Source organism: Coffea arabica, chromosome 2e (genome assembly GCF_036785885.1).
Source record: "Coffea arabica cultivar ET-39 chromosome 2e, Coffea Arabica ET-39 HiFi, whole genome shotgun sequence".
Lineage (NCBI taxonomy): Eukaryota > Viridiplantae > Streptophyta > Magnoliopsida > Gentianales > Rubiaceae > Coffea > Coffea arabica.
The window spans coordinates 26,308,693-26,323,517 of record NC_092313.1 but is presented as its reverse complement, the minus strand read 5'-3'; the positions used below and the strand labels follow the sequence as shown (position 1 = coordinate 26,323,517).

The 14,825-nt window shown below is 35.7% G+C and overlaps 1 protein-coding gene across 1 annotated transcript; it reads right to left on the bottom strand.

The window, feature by feature from the left end:
• Positions 1 to 1,254: 1,254 nt before the first annotated feature.
• On the bottom strand, positions 1,255 to 13,165 carry LOC113728845 (furcatin hydrolase-like). The gene is made up of 15 exons (XM_027253207.2): positions 13,127 to 13,165; positions 12,066 to 12,117; positions 4,887 to 4,948; positions 4,724 to 4,793; positions 4,494 to 4,552; positions 4,302 to 4,377; positions 4,093 to 4,170; positions 3,877 to 3,964; positions 3,523 to 3,778; positions 2,961 to 3,076; positions 2,629 to 2,846; positions 2,481 to 2,512; positions 1,940 to 2,039; positions 1,755 to 1,857; positions 1,255 to 1,651 (listed from the first exon to the last, which is right to left on the bottom strand). The coding sequence occupies exons 1-15, from the start codon at positions 13,163 to 13,165 to the stop codon at positions 1,483 to 1,485; spliced, it is 1,518 nt and encodes a 505-aa protein (XP_027109008.2). The 3' UTR covers positions 1,255 to 1,482.
• Positions 13,166 to 14,825: the final 1,660 nt, after the last annotated feature.

Here is a 14,825-nt window from a genome sequence, read left to right as displayed (position 1 = left end):
TACTTTACAACCCGTTGTGGCTCTATTTACTACGGAGGCAGAATACATGGCAGTGACCGAGGCAATCAAAGAAGCCTTGTGGTTGAAGGGGTTATTTGGCGAGTTTAATCTACATCAAGGTGTTACTATTATTTACTGTGATAGTCAAAGTGCCATACACTTGACTAAAGATCAGATGTATCATGAGAGGACGAAACATATTGATGTGAAGTATCACTTCATTCGAGATATCATTATTGAAGGAAAAGTCCATGTTCAAAAGATCAATACTAAGGAGAATCCTGCTGACATATTTACGAAGCCTCTTCCGATTTACAAATTCAAGCAGTGCTTGGATTTGATTGATATTCGTTATTGGTGATTTAGACCTATTGGGGCTTATGTGAGAAGGTGGAGCTGTTTTATTATTATCGATGTTGAGGACACGCCAAGGTAAAGATTTGTTGATGTGGCATGTCCCACATCATCGGTAAGGGAGTTTCTCTCTTATCCCACATCGGAAGAAGCCTAAGGAAAGCCTCCCCTTATTCACTTATAAATATAGGGGGTTTGTGTTAGGATTAAGTGCATCACTCAAGAGAGTATTGTATGAGCTATTACTTTTTTAGGTCATCTAATCCATTTGTAGTCAAATATATTAGACTCTCTTATTTTGAGTTTAGGAATATTTTCTAAACCTTGTGAGTGCCTTATTGGCCTACGAACCACTTTCCTACGGCTGTTATATATCTTCTTCATAGTAGAAATATTGCTCTTCCCTCGCCTGTGGACGTAGGTCAATTTGACCGAACCACGTAAATTTTGGTGTCTTTTATTTTGCTTTGTTATTTGTCTTTATTGGGTTATCACAACCCTTTTATATGGTCGGTTTTACCGCCTAATTATTATATGACTGGTGTCTACCGCCTAACCATTATATGGTCGGTTATACCGCCTATTTTGTTCTAATTTTAGGGTGTTTATTTTTGGACCAGTCATATCAAACATGAGCAACAGTCATGTGCCCCTATGGGCATCATGACTAGGTGGCTAAATTTGAAATTTCACCTTAACATGCTAGTATTGCACAAATTGAGTTGGGTTAGTGGTACATTGGTTTTGTTGCCTTGTTATGTGGCTGAATTTGGAATTTCACCTTAACATGCCAGCATACTACATGGGGTCTTCCATTCCCAAGGTCTCAGGAGAAGAACAAACCCGAAAAGCCAAATAGGAAAATTACAAAGAGACAAGTAGAAGGATGAAAACCAATGAAAGTGAATAAAGACTTTTATTTCTTTCGTAATACATAATTGCGTGCTCTAATGTGGCACGTTATTGCATTTGCGACTATTCTTACAATTGCGACAAAATTTGGGCAACCAATTTGACCTAGACAACGAATAAATGAATTTAAAGATTGATGGATTCTAATCTTTTATTTGACATCACTCCACAGAGCTAAAATCAACGTATGGTACATATAACTGTTCATAACTTCACTTAGGACTGGAGGAATTTCTTGAACCAAAGAGCTGAACTTTTGGGGTATCTCTTCAATCCATTTTTGAAGTCAACAAAGACCAAACCAAATCTCTCTGTGAAACCTGAATTCCATTCCCAATCGTCCATGAATGTCCAAGGAAAGAAGCCCTTCACGTTGACGCCATTGCTGCAAAAAAAAAAAAAAAAAAGGATTGTAATTATCTTTAGAAAATGTAATCAGGAGTTTCTGATCTATGAGAAATGTTGACAAATAAAAGAGGTGGAGTTACCCAATGGCTTCTTTGACTGCCCTTAGATGGGCTTGATAGAAGCGTGCTCTTTGCAAATCCTTGACCCCTCCTTCAACTTTAGTTATATTAGTCTCACCAAATCCTGGTAATAAATGGGAATGTGAATTTTAATTTGTGAATTTCAAAATAGATCACGTGGATTTACCATCAAATTAAGTTCTTACCATTTTCTGTAATATAAATGGTTGGATTCCCGTACTTGTTCTTTGTATAGACAAGAACATCACGAAGACCTTGAGGATACACATAAAGTGGTACTCCTTCCTGAACATCGTAAAATGAGTTGGTAAAATGAGATAATACTCGAATTACTGCCCAAAAATTGAAAGAATTAAAACAGTTCCCGGGGTTCTTCCAATTTCATCCAGTTCGAAACTGATTCACCAAGGAAGTTCCTCTTTCATATATACCAGATCAAAATAGGAAAAAGGAGCATAAGCAAGACATGATTTCTTTCGTGAACACTGCTAATTAAAATTTTGAGATGGTTTTGTGGAAAAGATCAATTTGAATAGTTTTCCTTGGATTGGAATAGTCATAAATTGACATCTACAATTGCCAAATTGAATCATATTACGAAAAATTTTCTTATCATGAGAAACACACGGTCAAATTCTTGTTTTTTATCTGCATTATCTTCCCTTTTCACTCGTTTCGAATATTATGATTTCCAAAAGTGATAGAGGTTTTGAAGATATGACATACCGCCTCACCAATAGCTAGTCCATTCCTTTCCGCTGTGACAAATAGAAGTTTTGAAAGATTAACAATCGAAATAAAAATCAGTAAAAGTTAATTGTTAACAAAATTACACTGTATAAATTAAATCGGGATTATATATATTGGAACTCACTTGTCAGATTAGCTTGATTATCAGTTGTATAGCTATTATTAGGACCATTATGGAAGTGGGCATTTGCTGCAAAATTTGAGGTATAATAATTCACTCCAAGGAAATCCAAGGAACCTTTCACCAACTGGGATTGCTCCCTCGTGAATCTTGGTAACCTTTTACCCACGAGACGACGCATGCTTTGTGGGTAATCCCCGAAAACTAAGGGGTCCAAAAACCTGCAAATACCACAACGTTTTTGTCATTTTGTTTTTAAAAAAAAATTTACAACTAAAAGAATATATTAAGGCGATATTTAAAAAAAAAAAAAGAAGAAAACTATGTAAACTCACCATCCATACACGAAGTCGATTGCGCGTTGTGCAGCTTCGGTGTCGGCCTTACTATTGGAATAAGGCACGTACCAAGTTGGGTTCAACACAATTCCTACTTCACCATTTTGTGATGCCTATAGAGAATATGAACACAAATTTATGTGTTATATTGTCAGATTAATTTTGCTTAAGATTTAACAAAATAGGCAATAAAAAAATTGAAACTGTATGTTTCGTTGTTTTTAAAATGGATAACCGTGATGATCATAATTTTGGTCATGCTTTGTCTTATTGCAGTCTCTTTTTTTTTTTTTTTTTCTTGAGATATTGTTCATTGACAAATACATTTTTGGCTTAAGGACTTGACCCAAAATTTTCATGTCTTCTTCTTCACTTTCATACCTAGATGTCAAACGTATGATACATGTATTTTTTTGAAATTATTCAATATAGACATTTTTATTATTTTTTTGAAACTTCTATACTCCAAAAGTCATTTTTAATAATATGCAAATCCCCCAGAATCATAATAACACTAATTAATTTATCAAAATGAATAAGATAGCTATGGGGTGGTCACCTTGTACTTCTCCCTATACAGGTTAGAAATTGCTGCATGGGAGAGGAGAATATTGTGGGCAACCAAGTAAGGCTCGGCTGCGGAGTTGCCCGCTGGGCAGTCGTTGTTCCTCCAAGCTGAGCACCGGCCGGGGGCTAAGATGCCGGAGTCATACCCAGCTACACAAAATGTCAATGGCTCATTAACAGTGGTCCAATGCTTGACTCTATCACCAAATTCCTTGAAACAAAGTTCTGCGAAATCTAGAAAATCATCCCTGTGGGAAAAAAAGGCAAAGAAATAAATACACTTTAATCAGTAGCACTAATGGGATTGTATCAGTTTGACTAGTTTTCATAAATGAAGATCACTTACACAATGCGCGGGCTTAGAAATCCACCATACTCATCTTCCAAAGGTTGAGGAACATCCCAGTGGAAAATTGTTACAAATGGTGTTATACCTGTTTGCATGGGGCAAATTATCTATATTAGTTGATAATTTGAGAAGTGAGAATTGTCAACATTAGCAAGAGACGGTTTTCTTTTAATTAATAAAGATATATATTGTTGTCGAATGGAGATTTCTGACCGTTTGCTAGAAGCTCATCAATGAGGTTGTTGTAAAATGCAATGCCTGCCTTGTTCACACCTTTACTCAGCTTCCCATCTGAGAAAAAGTTGAATATAGTCGAATTAATGATGTACTATAAAGTAATAAAAGTTTACCGATTAATTTGTAAAGCAAGCAATTACACGCAAAAGTTTTTGTTGGAAAAAGAAAAAGTCAAGGATTCTCACGAGGTATAACTCTTGACCATGAGATGGACATTCTGAAAGAATCCAACCCTAAGAATTTCATGAGTTTGATGTCCTCCTGCATGTGACCATGGTGTTTTCAACTTAAGTGCATGCTTTAAAAGTGGTAAACTAATTTTTTGACATTATTGTAAAATTATAATTAATGATGAAGAAAATGTATGCATATCATACCTTGTAACGATGATAGAAATCAACAGCCATGTCACCAGTGCTATGATCCGCTATTTTATCTGCAATGTAAAACATGCACAATATGATGGTATAAAATCCCCATAAGCTTATTTCCTTGTTCATATAAATTCCTATAATTATGTTGAGTGATTTCTTGTAATTAAAATGTCCTTGCAGTTTAAATATAGAATACAATTTCCTCAATTTTGTTTAATATCTCAAAATTTTACTTGGATATTGGTGGCTAAAGGTATCCCATATACTCGGTCCCCTTCCATCTTCGAATGCTGCTCCTTCATACTGCAAGTTGATGAACACATTAAAATTTCACCAACAATATATGAGAAATATGACAAATAAATTTCACTGAAGTTGTAGGCTTGTATCCAGTACCTGATAGGCAGCTGAAGCTGCTCCAAATATGAAATCTTGAGGGAAACTTTTGCGGTTGAAAGTCGAAATATTTTTGGGTGCTACCCCAAATGAAAGCCCACTCCAGGAAAAGAAAAGAGCCAAGAATAGGAGGACATGTAAACCAATGCCTCGAGAAGCCATGCTCATTGAATGTTATTGCCTTTCTTAGATTGATTAATTTGGAGAAATACAAGCTTGCTATGAATATATGTTTTGGTTTTGTGTTCGGGAGTGGCTGATTTGTAAGGTTTCCCCCCTGATCAGAAGCCTTTTTATAGTCTTCATTATGCACGTGTTACTTAAGCAAGTCAGGATGGACCCATATGACATTTGAACTTGTCAATTTCTGTGAAAAGAAATAAAAAGTTGCTGGTCGAATTGAATTACTGATTTTTCAACATTAGATATATGCTGACGCCCCCATACTTCCATGTAGTCCCAAAAGCAATTTCTTAAACGATTATTTAGAATTTTCACTTTAGGTTGACAAATTAATCACACGTGTTACTTATTGGAACCTAACCATTAGGAAAATATTACGAACCTTTGAAACTTAGTCAATCCTTTGAAAAAAATACCAAATATATCAACCCACATTTATCGGAGTTTCGTGTCACGTACCTTGGACTGCGTAGAAGAAACCACGCATGGATCGTTAATGGACGTGGCTAAAGAAATGGTACTTCTCCAGTAACTTTGGATAGATTGGATGATTGAAATGGTGAGTAAAGAGAGAAAAATTAGAGGGATCACTCAGATAATTTTATCATTTTGATGACTGAAAACAGTTGATCTAAACCATGATGTCACTTAAAAAAAAAAAGAAAAGAAAAGAAAACCATGATGTCACTTCAATATTTCTTCTAGTTGTTTTTCTATTTGACATTTCCCCCTTTACGTTTCACATTACCTCCCTGTTTCCACAAATTCAATTGCTGCTCTCTTTCCTCTTACTTTTAATCACCGTATACAATAATTTCTTTTGCATTTTTTTTTGGGTTAAAGCAACTCACAAGGAAAAGTAATAGTCCAAGACTAGTAAAGGGAAAATTGCAGAAACCTCCCCTGAGGTTTCTGACAGTAACACTCACCTCCTCTCTGGTTTAAAAAATTGCATTGACCACCCCTGAACTTAAGAAATCTGTTGCAGATTCGGTCCAAGTTAGAAAGAGTCCCATTGAAAAATTGTTTTAAAAAGTGAGATAAGAAATTTGTGTCAGATTTGCCCTTCATCTTGCTTGCCTAGTAGTATTAACAAAGGAAGGACAAAAGTTATTAAGGATCAATAAACTTCAAGGGGTATAAGTGCAAACGATTTCCAATGCACTTGCAATAGCTTAAGCACCAGGTGAAAGCAATGGCTAGTTAAACGGCTAAATGAGGTCTGAACTTGCACTAGCTTATAAATGAGGTCTAGTTTAGCAATCCACTACTGTAGCTAGTTTTGGGGGTAACACAGCTGGTTTCCTTGACTTTAGTTTGGTAGTTGGAGGTGAAGTGCATGGCTTTTTCTAGCCACAGGGGAGAATCATGGAACTCCCCAGCATCCTTCACAATAAGGAACAAATACTGCACCTACAATCGAAAGGCAACACTGAAGATTTCTGAGACTGAAAAGAATCCCAACAAGTTATATTTTTATTGTGCAAAATGCAAGTACTTCCAATGGTATGATGGTCCCGAAGAAGAAAAGGTTAGCAATAGAAGAACATTCATAGCTCTAGTGCTGCAATCTCAACAACAGCTACCTTCTTCCTCAGCAATGCAAAGGGAAATGCCAATTGTAGTGGCAAGGGCAAGAGCTCTAAATGTAGCAATCAACATACTTTTCATTATCAATCTCATACCTGTTGCTGTGTATGTTTTCATCCATATTGTGAAGTCAATAAGATAATGTAGCATAACAAATGTACAAGGGGGGTATAAGATGTAGTTGCAGTTCAAATTGCTGTTGCAAGACATAGGAGAATGAAAATGGAACATCATGTACTCAACACCATTTCGAATTTACAATTTAATGCAACCAATTGAGTTTGAATCTACTAGCATCAGCACAAATTCCACTTCATCTATCAATACTTCCAAACCAGATACAAAAAGTAGCTTGATTACAAGACTAATCCATTACTACAAAAGTGCAGCAGAGCAATTCAATGCTACAAAAGAGCACCAGAACAATCCATTACTACAAAAGCATGACTGAGCAATCCATTATATTCAAAACACAATCTGCTGCAATGACTTGAAGCAGACGGTGAGGATTGCAAAGGCCTATCAGCTCCAAATTTGTATCAGCAATAGTCATATACAAAAACATTCGTATTCAATTAGCTAATTAACATCAAACTAATAAGGCTCAGCAAAACCGATAAGCAGGAAACTACAGCAAGTACATCAGAATCGCATGCTAAAACCACTGCTAAATGAGAAAGATGTAGCTAACACTACTGCTACTGTTGACATTTCCTGACTGCAGTGTTGTAGCTGCACTAATTGAGAAAGATGTAGCTGTGGCAGCTTGAGATGCAGCAATTTGCTGAATTGGAGGAGGTTCAAGAGTTTGAGTGACCTGAGTAGTTGCATTTGAGCAAGTTCTCTTGCTACTTCCTTTAGTAGTTGCTCCAGTATTGTACAATGGCCTTCCTCTTTGCATTTGTATAATATTAGAGTGAAAGTGAATGTTTGAGAAATATTATATTGAAACATGTATAAAATGTACTCATTTGATTTAACCTTCGCTTTGAAGCAATTGCTTTGGTCGGAACAGGAAACTCTACATTTTCAGTTCCAGGTTGACTTGTAGGAGAAGGATTGCTTTCTTGGCTTGAATTCACACCAGGCACATTACCTTGTACATAATCCTAGCAATAAACATAGACAAACATCAGATATTAGAAGGTTCTATATGTTACAAATGAGTGATATAGGACCAAAAAATAATTTATCCAAAGAGTTGCTCTTGACAGGCCTGTGTTTGCAGTCCCTCTTCCTAGTTTGCCTCTTTTACTGCTCAACTGTTGGGGAATAAGCTAACATTAGTGCATTTTATTTGTTTATCACATTATTTTCAATAGCAAGTTGAGCACATATAAGACTTGTTGGCTAGGAGTTTTGCTGCCTTTCTTCTTTTGCATAGGAGCTCTTTGGCATGACCCCTTGTTGTGATCAAAGGAGCCACAATTTTCACACTTGAATCTGCTCAGCCTTTTTGGTTGAGGTGCAAAATGTCCTTCATCATGTTCCCTTCTCCTGTGCACCTTTAGTCTACCTGGAGCTCTCCTCAAAAGAGGAGACAAGACTGTTGAAGGGTTAACATTTGGCATAGGTGGCCACATCTTCTCATCAGGAATTGGATGAATCATACTTGCATATGTCTTTAAGTACATATCTCTTGAGAACCAACGGTCGTAGGACTCCAGTTTCTGTCTCTTGTAAATAATTCCCAATGCAGCATGTTTACAAGGAAGACCTAAAATTTGAAAAGCTCTACAATCACAGTTTTTAGCAAGTAAATTGACTATGTATGACCTGTTCATATCCCTGACTTCAAATATGTCTTCACTTGCCATTGTCAGTTGATATTGTCTTGGTGTTTGTCCTATTTTTTGCAATTTATCCACCATCTTTGGGGTGACAGAAGTGGTTAGTGTGCACCCCTTCTGATATCTCTTGTGCATTTTCTTCATAAACTTCTTCCTCAGCCCCTCAACAAGTGTCAAGATAGGTTTCCCTCTTAATTCACCTACCCATGCATTAAAGGACTCAATGCAGTTATTTGTGACATGATCACACTTAATTCCAATAGCAAAGGTATATCTACACCAACTTGTCTTGGGAATTTTCTCCAAATATCTCCAAACTTCCATGTTTAGCTTATTTATACTGGCTATGGCTTCATTATGCCCTGCACTATCATAGTTTTTAGCTGCTCTCCAGAACAGGTTACTGAGTAAAATACCAGGAAACTGAGCTTTAAAATTGCTGCAGATATTACTACAGTAATGCCTTCCACTAGCAACAGACACTATCTCCTCATAAGCAAGATTCAAGCCCTAAAATGAAAACCAAAAACATCACATTGTTATGCTGATGAGCAGCAGAATTAGGACTGAAAAAAACTACTGCATAACAAGTATACTTTTTGCCTGTCACTCATGAAGGTTAAAGGGACATTATCTTCAAATGGCCCAAAGAAATCCTCAAAGTAATGGAAGAACTAACTCTAGATTTCTTTATTTTCACACTCAGTCACAGCAAAAGCAATAGGAAAAATGTTGTTGTTAGCATCTAAAGCAACTACTGTGAGAAGTACACCACCAAAAGGACCTTTCAAAAAACTGATAGGTTGTATTTTTGTCATTAATTTTATGATTATTTTCCTCTTTTATTTTACCAAATATTGTTTTAATTGATGGATTCTACTTATATTTGGTTAATGGTGCTAGTTGTAGGAAAAGGAGCAAAACGTGGTTAAAAGGGGTAATTTTTCAAGAATTGCTGTCATGTCCAGAGAAGCCTCACAGCAAAAGCAATAAGAAAAATTCTGCTGTTAGCATCTAAAGCAACTACTGTGAGAAGTACACCACCAAAAGGACCTTTCAAAAAATTGATAGGTTGCATTTTTGTTATTAATTTTATCTCTGTTTTCCTCTTTTATTTTACCAAATATTGTTTTAATTGATGGATTCTACTTATATTTGATTAATGGTGCTAATTGTAGGAAAAGGAGCAAAACGTGGTTAAAAGGGATAATTTTCCAAGAATTGCTGTCAGGTCCAGAGAAGCCAAGATTAGCGCGTGGCAGTTTCCTAATTCAAGTCGAAGACTTACGAAACATATTTCCAATTACAGTTGGGAAACTATTTAAATTATCTTTTATCAATTTAGGAATTATCTTTTTCTTAGGAAAATTAGGAAGTTTATCTTATTTTCAAAGCTACAAAATATGAAGGAAGTTGCGGCTACTAGGAGTACTTGTGAAACTACGATTTGGCTGTCTCTTAGTCTATTTAGGGGATTGATTAGTTTCGGCAAAAAGGGAGGTACGATGGCCGCTTGGCCTTTTGGCCAATCTTTTTTTTCTCTTATCAAAGACTAATGCGGCTGGCTTTGGAAAAATGGTGTGAATTGCTTCAATTGGCTATGCGCAATTAAATTCCTTTTCTAGTCAAAAGTCAACTTGAAAATTCGATTCCAAACATCTGTGAGATCGAATTATTTTACTTATTTCTTTTATTCATTGGTATTCGTGCGTTTTCTGATTTAATTTCTTATGATTATTTTGTTATTTGAATGTCAAGGGTCCGGCATTTGAATTAACCTAATAATCTACTGTCAAATTAATCGATTAAATCCATAATTGTTTGATTGGTTAATACCAGTGGCAACTAGCGTGATTGGTCCTATGTTAGGGAAACGTTTGATCTAATTTAAATAAACCCTCGTAGTGTATGTGTTGGTTAGAGTTGGATTTTTTTAATTTTTAATGCAATTAAGGAATTGAATCCTACGGTCGTACCTAGGATTATTTTTTTGGTTAGAGAAATAGTTAACGGTTGTACCTTGACTATCGAAAAAGTAAGGAAGAGTTGGTTGTTTATCGCGTGTATGGTAACTATAACCAATCTATTAATGAGTAATTGAATTATCTTTGTATCAATGATCAGTTGAATGGATCGTGTCTGAAAAGTTGCATCTTTGGCTAGAGTCGTATCTATTGTTGATTAATTCCTGTTTATTTTCTTAAGTTGCTTGTATTTAGTTAATTAGTTATTTTTATATTTTTATAAAATCCCCCGTACTTTAGACTCTAAAAGAAATAAATTATTCCCAATTCCTGTGGATTCGACCTTACTCACCGCTATATATAAAATTTATATTTTTGTTGAGTATGTAATTATTATTACACACCCTCGACAACCTGTCAAAAACATCTATCAAAACCAACAAAAAGGTTTACAGCCTTCAAGAAATCCACTTCTTTGAGCATTGAAACTAATAAATATTCTCAAAAATCTAGGCTCAACTAGGAGAGTAGGCAAATCATAATGTATTGGTGCAGAACCAGCACCAAAATCTAGCTTTGTGAGTTGTATTTTCTAAGGAGTTCAGCATATTTTGGCAGTTTGGTTTAGGATTCACTATGATTGCCTTCAATCTAATTTCTTACTTTTGCAAGTGCTCTATAAAATCTACCATTTGCTTGGATGCACACCATATTTTATCATTTCTGCTTCTACTCTTTTGGTGGACATGTTAGGGTGAATTATTAATACTGGTACTTTTTTTTGCAATCCAGTCAGCTGTAACTTCTATGTTCTTCCTATCCATCACACATGTGTGTTTCTCTTGGTAAGACTTAATCATAAAGGTGATGGAATCTGCTACTGATGATGCATGAATTCTCCATTTACATCCTTCAACACCATAAATAGTAGTCACTCTACTATTTTCATTCTTCACCCTGACAATGGGAAATACTTTCTGAATTACGTAGTCCTTTAAGACTGTTCTAAATGCATCAACATTAGTGAACAACTGACCTTTCTTAAACTCTATGTCTGTCTTTGGGTTGTATGTCCACATTTTTTATTTCAAGGCTTGCTGAATGGGGTCACATTCTTTCTCACTTTCAGAATCAGAAACAACATCACCCTTCTCATTCTCATCAAAACCAAAAAAGGACATGTCAATATTCTCACTACTTGCCAGAGACACATTATCAACATCTATGTCATCCCTATGTTGTGCAACCAGCTTGAATCAGAGCTGGAGTCATTATATTCACCCTCAGAATCATCAATCTCAACAACAACTACCTTATCATTTCTTTTTTTTTTTTCCCTAAGTTCATGTAGGTGTTTTGACCATTGTCCACCTCAACATTAGTTTGTTCATTGGGAATAACATCCATTCCTAGCACATGCACATTAATCACAATTTCAAACTTATGCATTTTGAACATTTCATTAAAACTATCATCATCAGTAATATCAAACATGTCCCCTGTCTTAGGAATTAGGCACCTCATGTGCAGTAACTTATTCAGATGTCTAAGGACTTAACTGAATACCTTCTCGGTAACATCAAACAGCAAGTTAATGTAATAGTAACCAATTGGATCGACATTTGAAATTCTTAATTATTTCCCCTCATAATGGACAGTTATGTCATAAGCAGGAAGGAGAGACATCCTAAGTTCCAAAAGTGACTGTTATTGAACAAAGAGGAAATCACAACAGCTTACAATTCTATGCAATGTTCTATATTTGTATCATAAACCAGTCATGAACTCAGACAATGACCAATACAAATGTTTATACAAGAGCTGTCAAGGTCAAAAAACTTCTAACTACGAACAGAGCAGCAAGTCTTTAACAAACAATCACATTTTGGGCTTTCTATCATACAACAACTAACATGAAAATTTTCTCTCTTCAAGTGACAACATCAAGGATAATTTACTTGTACAGCTGTGATTCTTGCAAATATTATGAATGAGATACTCAGATTGTGGTTGCTTTTTACCACCTATTGTGCTTCTTTTCTCACAAATGCTTTGCCTCTCATTAACTAAGCAAAAGCTCCAGCTTCTTCCCTTATGTTTCCTTCCCTCAATGGTTTGTTTTATCAGTCACAACACTAGCTATGGAGCTGGTAGACAGCCTTGTCACCTCAAGAGCTGTGTGACGCCCCGAAAAGTATGAGTATGAGAACCCGAAAATTTTTCTAATTTTCTAGGGTTTATTTTTTATTTAATCGCCCGCCTTTTCTACATATTCTATATTAGAAAAATAAGCTTCATTTTACAAGCTTCTTGGCCGGCCCTTATCAAGCAAGAAAGAAAGAAAAGCTCTCAATTTTCTAGTCTCCAATCTTGCCCAATCTTTCAATTAAACCGATTAAACTTGAATTTACTCCATAAAACCTCTTAGTTTGGTGGAGTTGAGTTTGGTTGTGAAGTTGTTTGGAAAGTTAAGGTGACTAGTTGCTCTAGCTCTTGTATTGCTAAGGTGAGTTGTGAAGGACCCCTCTCCTTCCTCTAATGATGTTCAATTCATGATTGGTGGTGGTATAAGATGCACTATTATGGATTATTCTTGTAATTCATTTGAGGATTATAGTGAACGACTGAGTCCCGGCGAGAGTTGGGCAGGCGACCCGCCGAACCCTCTAGTTCGCCTTAGGGGGAGGTGGGGCCGTCACAAGCTGTCATTCACAAATTGGCGCCAATTCATGGTGCCATCTTCCTCCTCCATTGGCGCTGTTGGTTAGCTCTACAAATGATGGTTAAAGATGGTACAACTCTGCAGAAACAAGGACTCTTAAAGTAGTTTAATTAGTTACTCAATTTGTTTAATTAGTAATTAATTAGCTTATTTACTCCCTCAATTTGTTCACAAATAACATTCATTCTTTTGTAAAATTCGTTCATCAGATAACCACAAATAATTGGGGTAACTAGGTAAATTCACACACTCTTTTGACAACAATAGGCCCCAATTAGTTCCTATGGGAGGTCAATGCTATTTTGTAAATCATAGGGGAGGTGAGTGCTACTGAAAAAACCTCAGGGGAGGTTTCTATAATCATCCCAATAGTAAATGGTTTAAGAGCAATGGATTCAAGCCGCTCTAGCTAAGCCTTTAAACATTATGTCTTAGGCAAAATTTGGAATAATCTGTAAAGTGGTCTCAAACTTGAATACCATTACTGTTTTTTTTTTTAAATGAGAAATTTTGAATCCAAAATCTCCTATTTACAATCCCTCCCTATTTACCACCTAATCCAACTTTCCCCCTTGAATACCTTGCATTTCCGTAGCAGAGGCACAACAATTTTTCAATGGCAACACAAATAAAAAGAAAATTTTCGTACTTTTTTAAACAGACCTAGATTTTTTGCAACCTATGTTGATTATTTTGCATGGAAAAATTACAGTTTTGATCCCCCAATATTTAGCCTATTGTTTCAATCAAAACAAATTTAGTCCCCAAAGTTTATGATTTTAGACAGATTTAGAACAACTAATGAAAATGAAATAATAATTAACAGTAAATATCAAATTGCCGTTAGTCAACAATGATTTAGAACAACTTTGAATGGTTTGCATGGATTCAAAAGTAAGCTTTGCGGCTTAGAGACGCTTGAAAGGTTTGCTGTTTCAACCCTTTACTATTCTTGGACTATTACTTTTTCGTATGAATTGCTTTAAAGGTAAAATACTTGGAAAAGAATATTATTGTACAGGATGATTAAAAGTAAAAGGAAAAAGAGCAGCAATTAAATTTGTGGAAACAGGGAGGAAACGTGATGGCCATAAGGGGGTAAATGTCAAATAGAAAGACAACTACAAGAAATATTGAAGGGACATTACGGTTTAGATCAACTACATTCGGTCATCAAAATGACAAACTCATCTTCTAAGTGCCTCTAATTTTTCTCTCTTTACTCACCATTTCAATCATCCAATCTATCCAAAGTTACTGGAGAAGTACCATTTCTTTAGCCACGTCCATTAACGATCCATGCGTGGTTTCTTCTACGCAGTCCAAGGTACGTGACACGAAACTCCGATAAATGTGGGTTGATATATTTGGTATTTTTTTCAAAGGATTGACTAAGTTTCAAAGGTTCGTAATATTTTCCTAATGGTTAGGTTCCAATAAGTAACACGTGTGATTAATTTGTCAACCTAAAGTGAAAATTCTAAATAATCGTTTAAGAAATTGCTTTTGGGACTACATGGAAGTATGGGGGCGTCAGCATATATCTAATGTTGAAAAATCAGTAATTCAATTCGACCAGCAACTTTTTATTTCTTTTCACAGAAATTGACAAGTTCAAATGTCATATGGGTCCATCCTGACTTGCTTAAGTAACACGTGCATAATGAAGACTATAAAAAGGCTTCTGATC

Bases quoted from the DNA above. Each gene is read 5' to 3' on its own strand.
- LOC113728845 (XM_027253207.2), bottom strand. From the start codon at position 13,165: ATGGAGGAGGAAGATGGCACCATGAATTGGCGCCAATTT. The intron at 3,779-3,876 runs GTAAGTGATCTT...TTTTTCCCACAG, and splicing joins TTTCTAAGCCCGCGCATTGT to GGATGATTTTCTAGATTTCG. The intron at 1,652-1,754 runs GTAACTCCACCT...TTTTTTTTGCAG, and splicing joins GCAGTCAAAGAAGCCATTGG to CAATGGCGTCAACGTGAAGG.